General features: G+C 43.4%; 1 protein-coding gene across 1 annotated transcript in view; it reads right to left on the reverse strand.

Annotated features, from left to right (window-relative positions):
- Positions 1–2,857: 2,857 nt before the first annotated feature.
- LOC126195237 (uncharacterized) overlaps positions 2,858–18,398 on the reverse strand; it is a 155,120-nt gene continuing 139,579 nt past the window's right edge. The window contains exon 3 of the mRNA XM_049933763.1: positions 2,858–3,003. Within this exon, the coding sequence (XP_049789720.1) occupies positions 2,858–3,003 (146 nt within the window). The remainder of the gene's footprint in view (positions 3,004–18,398) is intronic.

Consider the following 18,398-nt stretch of genomic DNA (forward strand, 5'->3'; position numbering starts at 1 on the left):
TGAACATGCAAATGAAATAACACAGGTCTGCGACATAAAAATTGTTTCAAATTTATTAAGTGGTTTTTATACTGGTTTCAACGCTGATTTCGGGGAAAACAGTGAATTCCATCACGTACAGTTATTTCACAAACCGCTTTTCTCGTTTTAGATTTTTTATATATTTCAGCACTCTAGTGAGTTTGAATTTTTCGTTTTTAGGATCTCCATAAACTGTTATTCAGCAGTTTTTATACTAGATAGACTTAAAATAAAGAGTAATTGGGAGAAACCAGCAGTATTTTCATGTCAGTGCCTGTCTGTCGCGCTGCCCCTTCCCCCGCCATCACCAAGCAGTGAGCTTCTGTTATTGTCCTTCAGTTCAAAGTACCTCTTCACTCTGTACTATTCACGTCTTGTTGTTACTAGTTCTTTAAAGTAGTGACTGATTTCTTTTGTTTTGAAGTTGTTTTATGTACAATGTACAATGGCTACCAGAGGTTGTATAATTTCGCTAGACTGCTTCTGCTACATTCTTGGTAGCTATACCGTTAATAAAGTATATTTCGCCAGTTTTGGTATAAAGTTAGGTGATAAAGATAAGACGAGGGCCCCACACAAAGTTTGTTCAGCGCGTGTTGAAAAACTGTGGCAATGGTTTCAACGTAAAAAGCAGTCCTAACGTTTTGGAAACCAATGGTTTCGAGGGAGCCCAAAATTCCTAGTGACGACTGCTATTTCTTTCTTGCGACGTACGAGGTTCCAATCTGAAAAACAAAATGGATAGTTCTTACCTTAACTTTCACCCTGTTGCTCATGGACCTGAAGTACCAATACAATCTCCTCCAGATTCTTCGGATGATATAGATGATCACGAGCCATTGGTTCAGCAAGGTGATAGTGAAGACGATAGAGATTGCTATGATCCTTGCACAACCGATCCCATTCCATAGTCACAATCTGAACTGAACGTTTTAGTTAGAGATCCAGGCCTTTCTAAAGAATCGGCAGAGGTTTTAGGATCTAGATTGAAAGATAAACATATGTTGACTCCGGGTACATTCTTTTCTCGGTATCGATCGAGGTAAAAGGAGTTTGTATCTTTCTTCTCTCAAGAAGGCGACCTGGTGTTCTGCAATGATGTTCCTGGACTTATGGCACGTTTCAAAATAGAATGTTCTCCTGATGAGTGGAGACTTTTTATTGATTCTTCAAAAAGAAGCCTTAAAGCAGTACCTCTACACAATGGCAATAAGTATGCTTCTATACCAGTTGAACACTCGGTTCACACAAAAGAATGTTAAGAAAAACTTGAACTATTTTTAAGCAAACTCTGCTATTCAGACCACAAATGGACACTATGTGGTGACTTAAAAGTGATTTCAATGCTGCTTGGTGAACAAAGTGGCTATACAAAGCTCCCTTGCTTTCTCTGTGAATGGGAAAGTAGAGACAGAAAGCAACACTTCATAAAAAAACTTGGCCCTTCAGAAAAGCCTTACAGGTGGGGGTTAAAAATGTTGAGAAGAAAAGCCTTGTGGATCCCAAAAAGGTGTTACTTATACCACTTCACAGTAAGTTAGGGATGATGAAACAATCTGCTAAGGCATTGCCAAAAGAAGGCGAGTGTTTCAGACATCTTTGTGGACAGTTTCCTGGTTTATCCGAAGCAAAGGTAAAGTAAGGAATCTTTGTCGGACCAGGCGTTACAAAACTAATGAGAGATCCCAACTTTGTGGACAAAATGGAAACAAAAGAAAAGGCAACATGGACATCTCTTAAATTAGTTGTTACCGGTTTCCTAGGAAACAAAAGAGATCCAAACTATAAGAGAATCGTCGCATACATGCTCGACAACTTAAGAAGCTGGGCTGCAACATGAGCATTAAAGTTCATTTTCTCCACTCACATCTTAACTACTTCCCTGCAAACCTTTGTGATGTAAGTGAAGAGCAGGGCGAAAGATTCCACCAAGACATCAAAGAAATGGAAAGAAGATGTCAAGGAAGGTGGAACGTCAATATGATAGCGAACTGCTGCTGAATGATAAAAACAGATGATCCTCAACGGGTCCACAGCCGGAAAAGCAATAAAAGAAGCCTCGACAGAAAGCGAAAGCGTTGTTATAAGGACTTATGACGTTAAAGAAAAATGTTAAGTGTACTGTAAATGTAGTTTAGAACATGATCTATAAATAAAGTAAAACTTTATAACGTTGGGAAAAATGTGATAAATTGTTTAATTTTTGTTATTTTACCCAAAAATACTCCCTTTCTTGTGAGAAAACCTTACGTGATAGAGAAAAAATAGTTGCATTATTGAGATCAGCGCTAAAAGTACATAAAAGTCTGTTACCAAATTTCAAACAACTTTCAAAAAAATATTTTTGCAGACCTGTGTAATCTACCGAGAGCTTTATTGGAATCTCTTTCTTGGCATTTCGAAAAACGATGAGAACGACAGTCATGGTACGTTTCGCAAACCGCTCAACAATTGAGGTGTCCCACAATAACATGGCGTTACCGCCATGTGGATGTATAATGGAGTTTTTAGAAACAACATGTGGTTGTGACAGAAGAGTTAAATGACAGCATAGTGTAGTGCTACACTTTGTGGTGGTATACTGCAGAACAATTACGACCTTGGAATGTTTCCAATTCAAAACTTGTAGTCATAGAGGAAAGGGGTAGGACCTGATACATGACACTATTATTTACGTGAGGAAATTTTGTCGTGCCCCAAATCACCCCAAAACACTCGTAGACAATATCGTATGATATACCCGATAATCAGCCTCACTAAGAAAATGGGCTGAGAGGCTGCCACAGGCCGATGGACGATCGTCACAATTACTAACTTGTAAGACCCAAAAAACATGTCAGTGATACAAAAGTAGATAGTTGCGGTGTGAACGATGGTGATGCAGGCTGACAGTAGAGGTGGCGATACTGCCATTCGTGAAAGTCTGAGTGATGAAGCAGCCGGTGATGATGTCGATGGGGTAGGCACTGCTGCTTGTGAAATCTATAAATGGTAAATCAACATTCAGAGATCATAGAAAATTTAAAAAAATCAGAAAGAATACAAAACACATACGCGCACAACACACACACACACACAAACACACACACACACACACACACACACACACACACACACACACTTACACATGTGCAGACACATGAGGAGTAGTTAAGAATGCAGTCACACAGTATTAACGCAAATGCTCCTTTGCATGGTGAAAAGTTTTAAAAGCCTTCAAAACACAGACATCAGTCAGTTCGGTCTTCACAATCTCATTCTATTTCGAGCAGTCTATAACGACAATCGGAGATAACTTCTTAAATTCCTTCGCGTACAGCAACCACCGCTCACTCTATTCAAGCTCATAGTTCGCTGTTTAAGACTTACAAACATATTCGAACAACAGTCTACAGGCAATGAACCCAGTATTGTTGAAAGTTGCCATATGGGTACACAGTCCAGTCAAATTAGCATGGCCACTGTGTAACCGCTACCAGAGAGCAAGTGTGAGCATGAGCAATGGAGGGATATGAAGTGTATCGGGGTGCCATGGAAAACAGTACAGTCATTGCACTAATGCAAAAACAGAGCTATTTATCTTGACTTTCGGGCCAATGATGGAAGCTCTTCCGAAATGGTTAAGTTAATAAACTGTTCACATGCCGCCATGGTTAAACTATACCGTGCAAGACAGAATGGCGCCATTTGAATGTCTCCGAAGCAGGTGTGGGCGCCACAGCCCACAGATGACGGGGTAGATGACTGCTGCAGAGACGTGAATGGGTGAATGTGAACAGACGCGCAACTGTTGAACTACTAAATGTCCAGCTCTGCCAAGGACTACCAACTGATCAATGACCTTTCAGAAAATGTTGCAGCGCTTTAGCCTCCCCAGTAAGCGGATGGTTCATTCACCCATTCTTACAACTGTTCATCGGCGATGGGGGCTGGAATTTGGACGCCGATACCGCTACTGAACTTCCATTATTTTCAGGTTAATCACGTCTTACGCTACATAGGAAAAAAAAATGGCTCTGAGCACTATGGGGCTCAACATCTGAGGTCATCAGTCCCCTAGAACATAGAACTACTTAAACCTAACTAACTTAAGGACATCACACACATCCATGGCCGAGGCAGGATTCGAACCTGCGACCGTAGCGGTCTCGCGGTTCCAGACTGTAGCGCCTAGAACCACACGGCCACTCCGGCCGGCCGCTACATAGGACAGATAGTCGTTGACGCGTAGTAAGTGTAACGTCTGAAAGCTAGCAAGGAGGGAATATTACGGTCTGGGAATGTACCTAGTGGTGTCATCATTTTGGAACGGACCAACACCAGCACAACTATCCTTGGGAATCAAGTGCTCCCTTACATGCGTTTTGTTTTCATCACATCGGCATCTACCAAGAGGACAAAGCAACGCTTAGCGTAGCTCACAGTGTACGTGTTTGGTCTGAGGAGCTCCACGATGGGTTTACCACACTTCACTGGCCATCAAACTCTCCAGATATAAACACAGTCTCGAATATGTGAGACCACCTCGATCAGGCTGTACGCCATGGATCGACGAGAAACCTACCGCAGATGGCCAAAGCACTGGAATCGGCTTGGCTTCACGTCCCTGTTGGTGACTCCCAGAACCTCACTGACTCTCCTGCTGCATAAGGCACAGTAGTCCGCACTGCAAAAGGTTGATGTTCTGGCTTTTGACAGGTAGTCACATTAATGTGATTGGACAGCGAAGAGTTGCGAATTAATTTAAAGTTCAGGGTATGTTAATTTACAGTTGTCATATTCGCTTGAATGGCATTTCAGATTCACTTTCCTATTTGTTTGAAGTGTAGGTATGATAATCTAAAGTGTTTTAAAGAGAAGTGTACTTAGTAGTCCTAGTTGTCAGGATGTATTAAGAACTAGAGTACACTGGAACAGCTTCTCCAAGACCTCAAATTTAATAACAATTGAATGCCAGCGCCAAGTATTTTTAAAAGTTCGAAAAATTCTTTTTCCGCTACAGAGATATTAAGCATTCTTAACATTAATTTGCCAACCACACTGTTATTCTTTCCGGGATTGTTATCTCCCTTTATATATGCGTTACTGTCTGTTCCACTTTGTACTAATATGAGGTATGGCTTTAGGATTGGCATCTCCAAGTACAGACGCATTGCTGTCCATTCCACTTTGTTCTAAAATAACTTCTTATTTTACTTTCAGTCTTCGACGAATCCTATGAGCATTGTGCAATGTATCGTTTGTATTTGTCTCCTCATCCTGGTTTCTTCATAAGCTAACTTTGCTACTCCGTTAAAGTCTGAATTTGAAGGGGAAAATCTTTTTTAATGATTCAGATGTCTTATTTCCTGAATAAGAAAAGTGAATTCGTTCCATGCATGACAAGATGTTGCTGTAGAGCTTCCATCTCCCTCTCTCATAAATTTTCCCTCGAAGTATAGAAAAACGTTGCGGGGCATGTTTAAAGCAGCTTTGCGCTTCATCACAGTCCAGAAACCATCATTGTTATCAAATGTTGCTGAAGCCAAAGATCTGCTTCAGAACTGTTGCTGGCGAACGATTTGTTGAGCACATTCGACTAGGGTGATTGTGTTGAGTGACATCACTGTTCATGTATGGTTTGAAGCCCAGCAATTTAAGGAATTAAAGGTTCTTTGGTGTTATCAAGTCGTGTTTCCGATGTAACGCGATATATTGTCGGCTGTGTGTGGTGATTTTTATACTGCATGCCGATCATACTTCAGATGGAGCCGTGTCGAGACTTCTTCAACACGAAACTCTGAGGTGTCCATCCTGGTCAACAGTATTCAACTCAACACGATCTTTTGTTTGGACAGCAGTGAGATGTATACGGAGTTGCTCGGTGTCTCTACAATTTTACATCCTGGACCGATTGTAGAGAAGAATCTGTAGACTACGTGAATCTGTTTGTCGTTAAGATATGAATTCGTCGCAACACTGCATGCGACATGAATTTTGATATGCGACCCTTTGAGAAACCTAGTGCTATTACAGAACTTTCTGATATAAAGTCTATTACGTCCTTGGTCATTCTCATTTCCATCTTAAGTACATTGAGGTATGCTCGTGATTCGGAATCTGGTATGACCTATTTTAATATATAAGATTAAGTCATGAATGTGAGGTATTTGTACAGCTCTGCTAGTTCCAAGATGTACTAGATGAAACAGACTATACTTTGCATGTTTCGAATTGTGTCGACGCAGTACCACAAGCCCTTTTGCTTAATTCTACTGGGTGAGTGTAATTTGGATGTAGCACTGAAGATAGCGTTCATAATTCTTAAGTAATGTGTAATACGAGCTGAGGTCTCAGAACCCTACAGTGAAACCGATATTTATAGCGCAAATCATTTCAGATTTTTCATTTAAGTTATATAAAATCTATTTTTAAAATTATTTAAGTGTCGCTTAAGTGCTCCTTGTAGTTTTGATTAAACTAAATAAAGCCTGTCATATTTTAACTTTTTACCACACAAAATCACTCACTTTCATGGAATCTTTTATACAGTACACACAAAATAACTGTTAGAAACGTGAATTTTACATCCTGAAAAGTTATTGTATCACTGTAGCAATCAAACTGGCAGATGATACAAAATTCCAGGATTTAAACTTTCAAATCTATGATGATGATGATGATGATGATAATGAAGACTGGTTTGTGGGACGCTCAACTGCGAACTTGCACATAGAGATCGCCGCGCTAGGTATAAAAACGAAGTCTGCATAATTGACATTTAATGCTGGGGTCTACACCTTTTTCGTGACCACTCAGAACACATTTGATTTCAAATAACTTTCCAGCATTGTACAGGAGAAACAGAAAGGTCCCCATCATAAATGTCCTGAACTTCCTCCGAATGATCCTCTGCTACCAGAACTGTGATCACTAGCTACTGCAAAATCGTCGCCTTTATCGTCTATTTCCTAATCTGTATCACTGACATTTTCCTCTACCGACCACCAACTTCATGAAACTTAAGATCGTTAAAACTGACACGTTTCTGCGAACTTATTTTGTACTACACTGAAGAAAACAGTTACGTAGTTAAAGACGTGTAGTCTAGCAGATCCCAGTACATCTCAGTGACACGTATCAACAGTGAACAAGGAAAGTGATAATGGAACGTACAGAAAAACGTTGTAGGGTTGTCGATTTAACTAGTGTAGTGGGAGTATAGTAGCATTCCGCCAGAACTCACCTTAGAGAACGAGTTCGAAAATTTTTGCGCGGTCTGAGAGAGCACACCGCATAAATTAGGGGCCGGCCGAAGTGGCGGTGCGGGTAAAGGCGCTGCAGTCTGGAACCGCAAGACCGCTACCGTCGCAGGTTCGAACCCTGCCTCGGGCATGGATGTTTCTGATGTCCTTAGGTTAGTTAGGTTTAACTAGTTCTAAGTTCTCGGGGACTAATAACCTCAGCAGTTGAGTCCCATAGTGCTCAGAGCCAGAGCCATAAATTAGGGATTAAAGTCAGAGTTTACACTGCTACTTCATATCATTTTCGCAGATGTCAGGATGAATATGAGACAGAAATGACCACAGAGGTATGCATTGTATTTCTAATAACGTTGAAAATTCTAGATCATATGACATTGTAATTCTGTCAGAGACAGCAAAGGACTTGGAAGAGCAGTTGAACGGAATGGACAGTGTCTTGAAAGGAGGATATAAGATGAACATCAACAAAAGCAAAACGAGGATAATGGAATGTAGTCAAATTAAATCGGGTGATGCTGAGGGGATTAGATTAGGAAATGAGACACTTAAAGTAGTAAAGGAGTTTTGCTATTTAGGGAGTAAAATAACTGATGATGGTCGAAGTAGAGAGGATATAAAATGTAGACTGGCAATGGCAAGGAAATCGTTTCTGAAGAAGAGAAATTTGTTAACATCGAGTACAGATTTAAGTGTCAGGAAGTCATTTCTGGAAGTATTTGTATGGAGTGTACCCATGTATGGAAGTGAAACACGGACGATAACCAGTTTGGACAAGAAGAGAATAGAAGCTTTCGAAATGTGGAGCTACAGAAGAATGCTGAAGATAAGGTGGGTAGATCACGTAACTAATGAGGAGGTATTGAAAAGGATTGGGGAGAAGAGAAGTTTGTGGCACAACTTGACTAGAAGAAGGGATCGGTTGGTAGGACATGTTCTGAGGCATCAAGGGATCACAAATTTAGCATTGGAGGGCAGCGTGGAGTGTAAAAATCGTAGGGGGAGACCAAGAGATCAATACACTAAGCAGATTCAGAAGGATGTAGGTTGCAGTAGGTACTGGGAGATGAAGAAGCTTGCACAGGATAGAGTAGCATGGAGAGCTGCATCAAACCAGTCTCAGGACTGAAGACCACAACAACAACAACAACAACATGGCTTCTGGTAGATAGTGGTGTAATTCTTGTTGGAATTATTAACAAGAAGATTCCACCTAATGTTCCAGGTTTTCTAGAAACTCTGTTAGCCTCAATTCAGTCCGTCATGTGACGTCCTAGGGAATATTAAGCTTTGCATGCAATACCATGCTGTCTGGAGACCGTATCTAGTACACATATGCCCGTAACGCCACAACTGAGTACTTCTTGAAACATCATTTCTGGTCGGCTATAGCCATATCAGGGGCTATGCAGGTAGATTGCTGAGAACACTACTACTGATGATGCGTTTATTGTTACGGATGTTGTGCTGTTGCATGGATTGAGATTTGTGTACGTTATTTTATAACAACCCATTCGCATCCAACCAACAGTTTTTCGATGAAGCGAAGCCAAACCATTGAACAAGGCCTTCTTCCCCCAACTCATTGTGAGGTGTTCTTTGCGAGGAATGTTTGGTTCACTGTCCCTCTGTAATTCTTTAGTGTAAAAATACCAACTACACTCCTGGAAATGGAAAAAAGAACACATTGACACCGGTGTGTCAGACCCACCATACTTGCTCCGGACACTGCGAGAGGGCTGTACAAGCAATGATGACACGCACGGCACAGCGGACACACCAGGAACCGCGGTGTTGGCCGTCGAATGGCGCTAGCTGCGCAGCATTTGTGCACCGCCGCCGTCAGTGTCAGCCAGTTTGCCGTGGCACACGGAGCTCCATCGCAGTATTTAACACTGGTAGCATGCCGCGACAGCGTGGACGTGAACCGTATGAGCAGTTGACGGACATTGAGCGAGGGCGTATAGTGGGCAAGCGGGAGGCCGGGTGGACGTACCGCCGAATTGCTCAACACGTGGGGTGTGAGGTCTCCACAGTACATCGATGTTGTCGCCAGTGGTCGGCGGAAGGTGCACGTGCCCGTCGACATGGAACCGGACCGCAGCGACGCACGGATGCACGCCAAGACCGTAGGATCCTATGCAGTGCCGTAGGGGACCGCACCGCCACTTCCCAGCAAATTAGGGACACTGTTGCTCCTGGGGTATCGGCGAGGACAATTCGCAACCGTCTCCATGATGCTGGGCTACCGTCCCGCACACCGTTAGGCCGTCTTCCGCTCACGCCCCAACATCGTGCAGCCCGCCTCCAGTGGTGTCGCGACAGGCGTGAATGGAGGGACGAATGGAGACGTGTCGTCTTCAGCGATGAGAGTCGCTTCTGCCTTGGTGCCAATGATGGTCGTATGCGTGTTTGCCGCCGTGCAGGTGAGCGCCACAATCAGGACTGCATACGACCGAGGCACACAGGGCCAACACCCGGCATCATGGTGTGGGGAGCGATCTCCTACACTGGCCGTACACCACTGGTGATCGTCGAGGGGACACTGAATAGTGCACGGTACATCCAAACCGTCATCGAACCCATCGTTCTACCATTCCTAGACCGGCAAGGGAACTTGCTGTTCCAACAGGACAATGCACGTCCGCATGTATCCCGTGCCACCCAACGTGCTCTAGAAGGTGTAAGTCAACTACCCTGGCCAGCAAGATCTCCGGATCTGTCCCCCATTGAGCATGTTTGGGACTGGATGAAGCGTCGTCTCACGCGGTCTGCACGTCCGGCACGAACGCTGGTCCAACTGAGGCGCCAGGTGGAAATGGCATGGCAAGCCATTCCACAGGACTACATCCAGCATCTCTACGATCGTCTCCATGGGAGAATAGCAGCCTGCATTGCTGCGAAAGGTGGATATACACTGTACTAGTGCCGACATTGTGCATGCTCTGTTGCCGGTGTCTATGTGCCTGTGGTTCTGTCAGTGTGATCATGTGATGTATCTGACCCCAGGAATGTGTCAATAAAGTGTCCCCTTCCTGGGACAATGAATTCACGGTGTTCTTATTTCAATTTTCAGGAGTGTATTTCAGCTCTATTAGTATCCTTTAAGATGTTACTTTGTTTTTACACCTTGCAAACTGTAAATTTCTGTATTGGGAAGTAAAGTCGGTATGATTTGACGTATGCAGATTTGTATTGGCGAAAACATACCTACAGAACCTACGTTAAATTTTCAATTTGTTTGGTTCTACCATTTGAATAAGACTATATACGGTATGCAGAAGCCTATTATCAAGAATGTCAGTTGGTTTTAGTTTTGTTGTTTGGTTCACAGTTTGCCTATATTGGTCAGCGATTAGTGGGAGGACAGATATCCTTCCACAAACCACTGACCAGTATAGCCAAACTGTGAACCAAACAATAAAAATGAAATATATCTGCCCAGTTATACGATCCGTGAAGATTCAGACGCATCCACACTGAAGCATTTATCATTTTGTTCTAACAGTCTAGAATACTTGCCCTCACCTGACAGTGCTGATTGGTAGTGTATGACAAACGATTCAATTAGCTTACTGAAGTAGGCGCTACAAAACTTCCTGCCACAGTCGGTTTGAAGGTTTCCTGGGATCGATTGGTTCTTGTCAGCAGCAGCTGATCAATCATTTCTGTATTTTACTTCTACCATGGGTCTGCTTGAAGGTTTACTCGGGTCGATTGGTTCCCGTCTGCAGCAGCTGATCAATCATATCGCATTTTCCCTTTGGGATTGTCTGCTTGAATGTTGCCTGGAATCGATTTGTCCTTGTCTCAAGCAAATTGCTCAATCATCTCCCCATTTACCTTCTGATCTTTTTTTTTCACCGGTGTGTCCTACACAATTTTTTACTGCCTATCGATGACCACTAAAATATATTTGTATCCTCTGTTCTCCCATGAATATTGTCTCATGTGTACAAGACCCGCTTGCCATAAGTCTTCCAAGCATAAAATTAAAAAAAAGACTAAAAAATGGCTCTGAGCACTATGGGACTCAACATCTGTGGTCATAAGTCCCCTAGAACTTAGAACTACTTAAACCTAACTTACCTTAGGACATCACACACATCCATGCCCGAGGCGGGATTCGAACCTGCGACCGTAGCAGTCGCGCGGTTCCTGACTGAGCGCCTAGAACCACTAGGCCACCGCGGCCGGCTTAAAAAAGATTATTCAGTTATATGTCTTTAACGAAGCTCTGAAATTTTTGAAATGATATAATTTGAAAGTGCCGTATCGCTGGCTGTGGCCACTGCTGTAAACAGGTGTAATCCTTCAATTAGTTCTTTGGGTTCGTCATAGTATATCTACTGCGGAAGTTAATAATTGATTTGTTTGCACTGAGTTTCGACAATGCAGTCCTCGTATGCCCTCCAACGCTGGCTCAATAACGTTTTTGTATTTCCAATAGTTAGGGACTTCTGTTTACATCTATACTGTGTGTTACATACTTCAGTCACATGGGAATTTTGACCACATGTCTCTATGTCTTCCGATGAATACCTGAGGAGAATTGAAGTTGTCAGGAATATTAAGTTCAGTAAATTAGGCATTCTTTCAAATTCTGTATAACTGATCTGTACTGCTTTATTGGTTAAACTTATAGATTAAGTATTCAGCATGTATGTTTTCTTCTGCGTACACTGTATGTTCCACCCACCCAAGTATCACTGTGAAGTTTAATGAAATCGTCAGCAGTACTTTTTTAGAGTAATTTGCTTTCAGGGGTTCTTCAATAGTTTTAATAACGGGTCTCAACGCTTCTCTGAATGACTGGTCTCTTTCCATGTGTCATCACCTCAGCAATCGCAGTTTCGCTGAGACAGCCCTGCGCACTTCAGTGACTTTACATTTTGTCGACCAGTTGCTCTACACTTTGGAACACTATACACCTTGATACAGTCTCTTTTGCTTTTTTCAGTTCATCAGAACTTGAATTCAGTTCATTGATCAACTTCAAAATGACCTGAGAATGAGAATTGACTATCCTGATACTCTTGTTGAATGCTTCAATTAATGCATTGTGTGGCCGGCCGCAGTGGCCGTGCGGTTAAAGGCGCTGCAGTCTGGAACCGCAAGACCGCTACGGGCGCAGGTTCGAATCCTGCCTCGGGCATGGACGTTTGTGATGTCCTTAGGTTAGTTAGGTTTAACTAGTTCTAAGTTCTAGGGGACTAATGACCTCAGCAGTTGAGTCCCATAGTGCTCAGAGCCATTTTTGAATGCATTGTGTCATTTTATATAATAATGAATTTTCTACTTCGTTTCGCTCGCAGACTGGTTGATAGGGGACGTCCGTGAATTTTGTCCCTAGCATGGTGATCAATGATATAGTTAGCTCGTTATTGTCCGCTCCTGGTAGCTGAGTTTGTTGTTGTGGTCTTCAGTCCTGAGACTGGTTTGATGCAGCTCTCCATGCTACTCTATCCTGTGCAATCTTCTTCATCTCCAAGTACCTACTGCAACCTACATCCTTCTGACTCTGCTTAGTGTATTCATCTCTTGGTCTCCCCCTACGATTTTTACCCTCCACGCTGCCCTCCAATACTAAATTGGTGATCCCTTGATGCCTCAGAACATGTCCTACCAACCGATCCCTTCTTCTGGTCAAGTTGTGCCACAAAATCCTCTTCTCCCCAATCCTATTCAGTACCCCCTCATTAGTTATGTGATCTACCCACCTTATCTTCAGCATTCTTGTGTAGCACCACATTTCGAAAGCTTCTATTCTTTTCTTGTCCAAACTGGTTATCGTCCATGTTTCACTTCCATACATGGCTACACTCCATACAAATACTTTCAGAATTGACTTCCTGACGCTTAAATCTATATTCGAAGTTAACAAATTTCTCTTCTTCAGAAACGCTTTCCTTGCCATTGCCAGTCTACATTTTATATCCTCTCTACTTCGACCATCATCAGTTACTTTGCTCCCCAAATAGCAAAACTCCTTTACTACTTTAAGTGTCTCATTTCCTAATCTAATACCCTCAACATCACCCGACTTAATTCGACTACATTCCATTATCCTCTTTTTGCTTTTGTTGATGTTCATCTTATATCCTCCCTTCAAGACACCATCCATTCCGTTCAACTGCTCTTCCAAGTCCTTTGCTGTCTCTGACAGAATTACAATGTCATCGGCGAACCTCAAGGTTTTTATTTCTTCTCCATGGATTTTAATACCTATTCCGAATTTTTCTTTTGCTTCGTTTACTGCTTGCTCAATATACAGATTGAATAACATCGGGGAGAGGCTACAAACCTGTCTAACTCCCTTCCCAATCACTGCTTCCCTTTCATGTCCCTCGACTCTTATAACTGCCATCTGGTTTCTGTACAAATTGTAAATAGCCTTTCGCTCCCTGTATTTTACCCCAGCCACCTTTCGAATTTGAAAGAGAGTATTCCAGTCAACATTGTCAAAAGCTTTCTTTAAATCTACAAATGCTATAAACGTAGGTTTGCCTTTCCTTAATCTTTCTTCTAAGATAAGTCGTAAGGTCTGTATTGCCTCACGTGTTCCAGTATTTCTACGGAATCCAAACTGATCTTCCCCGAGGTCGGCTCCTACTAGTTTTTCCATTCGTCTGTAAAGAATTCGTGTTAGTATTTTGCACTGTGGCTTATTAAACTGATTGTTCGGTGATTCTCACATCTGTCAACACCTGCTTTCTTTGGGATTGGAATTATAATATTCTTCTTGAAGTCTGAGGGTATTTCGCCTGTCTCATACATCTTGCTCACCAGATGGTAGAGTTTTGTCAGGACTGGCTCTCTCAAGGCCGTAGCTGAGTGGTCAGCGCGAATGAATGTCATACCTAACAGCCAGGGTTCGATTCCCGGCTAGGTCGGAAATTTTCTCAGCTCAGGGACTGGGTGTTGTGTTGTTCTTGTCATCATCATTTCGTCCCCATCGACACGCAAATCGCCGAAGACTAGCACCAGCCGACGGGAGGCCCTAGCCACACGGCATTTCCATTTACCTCGTTATTGTACTATACGTACAGGCCATCATCTTTTAAAAACTTCATGGAAGTACTGTCGGTATTTGCCTTGATTTAGTTGCCTTGTTTTATAAACAAGAAAAGAGCTGCACTGTGAATCATTTCAACTAGATTCACATAAAGTTGTAAAATCGTAGGATATTTTGTTGGCTCCTATGCTTGCGTGACAAAAGTGTTTTAAATTCATCTTGTTTGACGGCACGGATTCCTCTCTTCTGTCGTCCTCTTCACCTTAAATTAGCACTTGCTACCTAAGTCCTCAATTATTTGCTGGATGTATTCTAATCTCTGTCATTCTCTACAGTTATTGTCCTCTACAGCTCCCTGTAGTACCATGGAAGCTATTTCGTCATGTAAAGGATATGCTACCGCCCCATCCTTTCTTCTTGTCAGTGTTTCCCATATACCCCCTTCCTCGAATATTCTCCGGAGAACTTTTTCATTCGTTACTTTATCAGTCCTCCTACTTCTCACCATTCTTCTGCAGCTCCACACCCCAAGTGCTTCGATTTTCTTCCATTCGTCAGTCCATGTCCCACTACCATACAAGTCTGTACTCCAAACGTTCACTCTCAGAAATTTCTTCCTCAACTTGCAGCTTGTTTGATAGCAGTAGACTTATATATGAAGATGGTATCTGTTCTTTCGGGCCGGCTGGTGTGGCGGAGTGGTTCTAGGCGCTTCAGTCTGGAACCACGCGACCGCTACGGTCGCAGGTTCGAATCCTGCCTAGGGCATGAGTGTGTGTGATGTCCTTAGGGGTCCCGGCGGAGGTTCGAGTCCTCCCTCGGGCATGGGTGTGTGTGTTTGTCCTTAGGATAATTTAGGTTAAGCAGTGTGTAAGCTTTGGGACTGATGACCTTAGCAGTTATGAGCCATAAGATTTCACACACATTTGGACATTTGATTTTATATCCTTAGGTTATTTAGGTTTAAGTAGTTCTAACTTCTATGGGGCTGATGATCTCAGATGTTAAGTCCCATAGTGCTCAGAGCCATTTGAACCATTTTTTGTTCTTTCGGACATGTCCGGAAGAACAGATACCATCGTTGACAGCGCAACTCGTTAGAATGAAATTACAATTAAATCAATAGAATGAATACCCTTCGCTTCACTCAGGCGTTGATATATGTTAACGGGGACAGTTGAAAATCTGTGCCCCGACCAGGACTCGAACCTGGGATCTCCTGCTTACATGGCAGACGCTCTATCCTTATGAGACACCGAGGACACAAAGAATAGTGCGACAGCAGGGACTTATCTCTGGCACGCCTCCCGTGAGACTCACATACCCAACTTATTGTCCCACACTATATTCGTAGTGCCCCTGCCCATTACACTCATTACTCGCAGCTTTACCGATTCCCGTAAAGGTTCGGGCACTGTTTGTGCATTGGCACAGAAGATGGTCAAATGGCCGGTCTGTATATATGAAGATGGTATCTGTTCTTTCAGACATGACCGGAAGAACACATACCATCGGTGACCGTGCAGCTCGTGAGAATGAAATTACAGTTAAATCAATATAGTGAAATGAATACCCTTAGCTGCATACAGACGTTGATATACGTCAACGAGTCCCGGTCGGGGCATACATTTTCAACTGTCCCCGTTGACGTATATGAACGCCTGTATGCAGGAACGGTATTCTTTTCATTGTATTGATTTAATTGTAATTTCATTCTAACGAGCTGCACGGTCACAGCTGGTATCTGTTCTTTCGGACATGTCCGAAAGAATAGATACCATCTTCATGTACAATATATCTTCTGTGTGAATGCACAAACAGTACCCCAACTCTTACGGGAATCGGTAAAGCAGCGAGTAATGAGTGTAATGGGCAGGGGCACTACGAATATAGTGTGGGACAATAAGTTGGGAATGTAGGTCTCAGCCGACCGGAGTGGCCGAGCGGTTCTAGGCGCTACAATGTGGAGCCGCGCGACCGCTGTGGTCGCAGGTTCGAATCAGGCCTCGGGCATGGACGTGTTTGATGTCCTTAGGTTAGCTAAGTTTAAGTAGTTCTAAGTTATAGGGGACTGATGACCTCAGCTGTTAAGTCCCATAGTGCTCAGAGCCATTTGAACCATTTTTTTGTGGGTCTCACGGGAGGCGTGTCAGAGATAATTCCCTGCAGTCGCACTATCCTCTGTGTCCTCGGTGGCTCAGATGGATTGCCGGCACGGTAGCTCAGCGTGTTCGGTCAGAGAGTTAGTTGCCCTCTGTAATAATAAAAAAAAAAAAACGAACGGATCAACGAAGTGCCTGAACGGGTGTTACGGGACGTCCGACTCGAAGAAATACAATGAGCAATATGGAACAAAATGAGATCAACAAAGAACAAAAAAGCGTCTGCCATATAAGCAGGAGGTGTCCGGTTCGAGTCCCGGTCGGAGCACACATTTTCAACTGTCCCCATTGACGATTATCAACGCGTGTATGCAGCTAAGAGTATTCATTTCATTGTAATGATTTAATTGTAACTAGTAGACCTCTCTTGTCTAGGTATGGCCTTTCGCCCAGTGCTAGTCAACAAAAGTTGACGTTCGTGGAGTTCTCTAATGGCTGCTCCGGTCCTGGTCACCGCCTGCCATCATGGTATGAAGTCCGAAGATGGTCAATAACTGACCGAAACCATTAACTAAAAAAAAAATAATGATCTTTGATATGCTTCTTGGCTATAAAGACGCAGTGTACAAGTGTATCAGTGGTTTCAATGCTGACTGCAATGGCTTCTTTACCCTAATGTTTGGCAAAAGTCACGGTGTGAATAATCAATACGTTAAAATTAAGAAAACGCTAAATAAGTAAGTTTTGAAAAAAGAATCAGTATATTTGTCTGTTTATGCTGGAAACAAGAACGTCGAAACGCTAACCACGAGTTGACTGTAGAACAGGTACGCGAAATAGAGCGAAAGCAAATCTTCAGGTCAGCCTATAGCATATTTGAAAGAACTACTGCGTACACAAAGCTGGCGAATGACGAACTGTGCGCCGATGTTGTGCGGCGCCACACTAACGGTCTCAAGTTCTGATACTCTGAGGGACATATAGGGAGTGTCGTGGTGGATAACACTGGTTTTGGCCTCCGAACGTTGCGGGTTTTCTAACTCCCTCATGAAGTACCGTCGTACGTTGTGGAGGCCACCTTTAAACCTTACGGCTACGCTGTCAGTCATGTGGTTGAAACGTGGAAGACATTCGAAGCACACCGTGTCGTCAGTGGTTTGAAACACGTGCCTTCCTACTATTGCCGTCAGCAGGGCTGTCGTCATGTATCATGGGCAGCCGCTTACCTATTCCCGTTATGTCGGGAAGGCCAGTCCGTTCCGAATGTGTCCGACGTAGACTGGTCCAGAAGCCGATAGCAGACGTCGCACTTCCTGTGGGTCCACTGTGTTACCTCTGGCTTACGTGTCTGCGGCGGTGCTGGCTGCTATGCCACCTGCGATGGACGTTTTGCCTGTCTCTTCCACACTTTCGCCGGACGCAATGTAAATGAACGATGGTTGTTGAACATGGCGCTTTACCTATCTCCACTTTATTTACTACTAAAAACAGTCTTGATCACGATTTATTTATCAAGGTGACTGGTTTCGACCACTGTTGTGGTCATCTTCAGACCATTGAGTAGGAACCTCTTTCTGTTGTAGAATCAACAGAATGAGTAGCGATTCTGCAACAGAAAGAGGTTCCTACTCAATGGTCTGAAGATGATCACAGAAGTGGTCGAAACCGGTCACCTTGCTAAATAAATCGTGATCAAGACTGTTTTTAATAGTAAATATTTGTAACACATTGATCACTAGCACTCCCATAAAGTAATTATCTCCACTTTTCTGACATCTGGCCACATGTCGAACGATAGCCGGCCGCCATCCGACACTGAACAGCTTGTTAGGGAGCAACGGTCGCCGAGGAAACAGAAGAGACAACGCCGTACCCCTTCCGATGACTGCGTCCTTCGGAAGTCTGCACAAGATGACGACCCTGCTAATGGTGGTACGCTGCCCTGTCATTTAGACTGACGGCGCGACATCGTTTCCCGTCTCCATCTTCCGGACACCGACCTTTCCCCGCCAGCGTCTG

Source organism: Schistocerca nitens, chromosome 7 (genome assembly GCF_023898315.1).
Source record: "Schistocerca nitens isolate TAMUIC-IGC-003100 chromosome 7, iqSchNite1.1, whole genome shotgun sequence".
NCBI lineage: Eukaryota > Metazoa > Arthropoda > Insecta > Orthoptera > Acrididae > Schistocerca > Schistocerca nitens.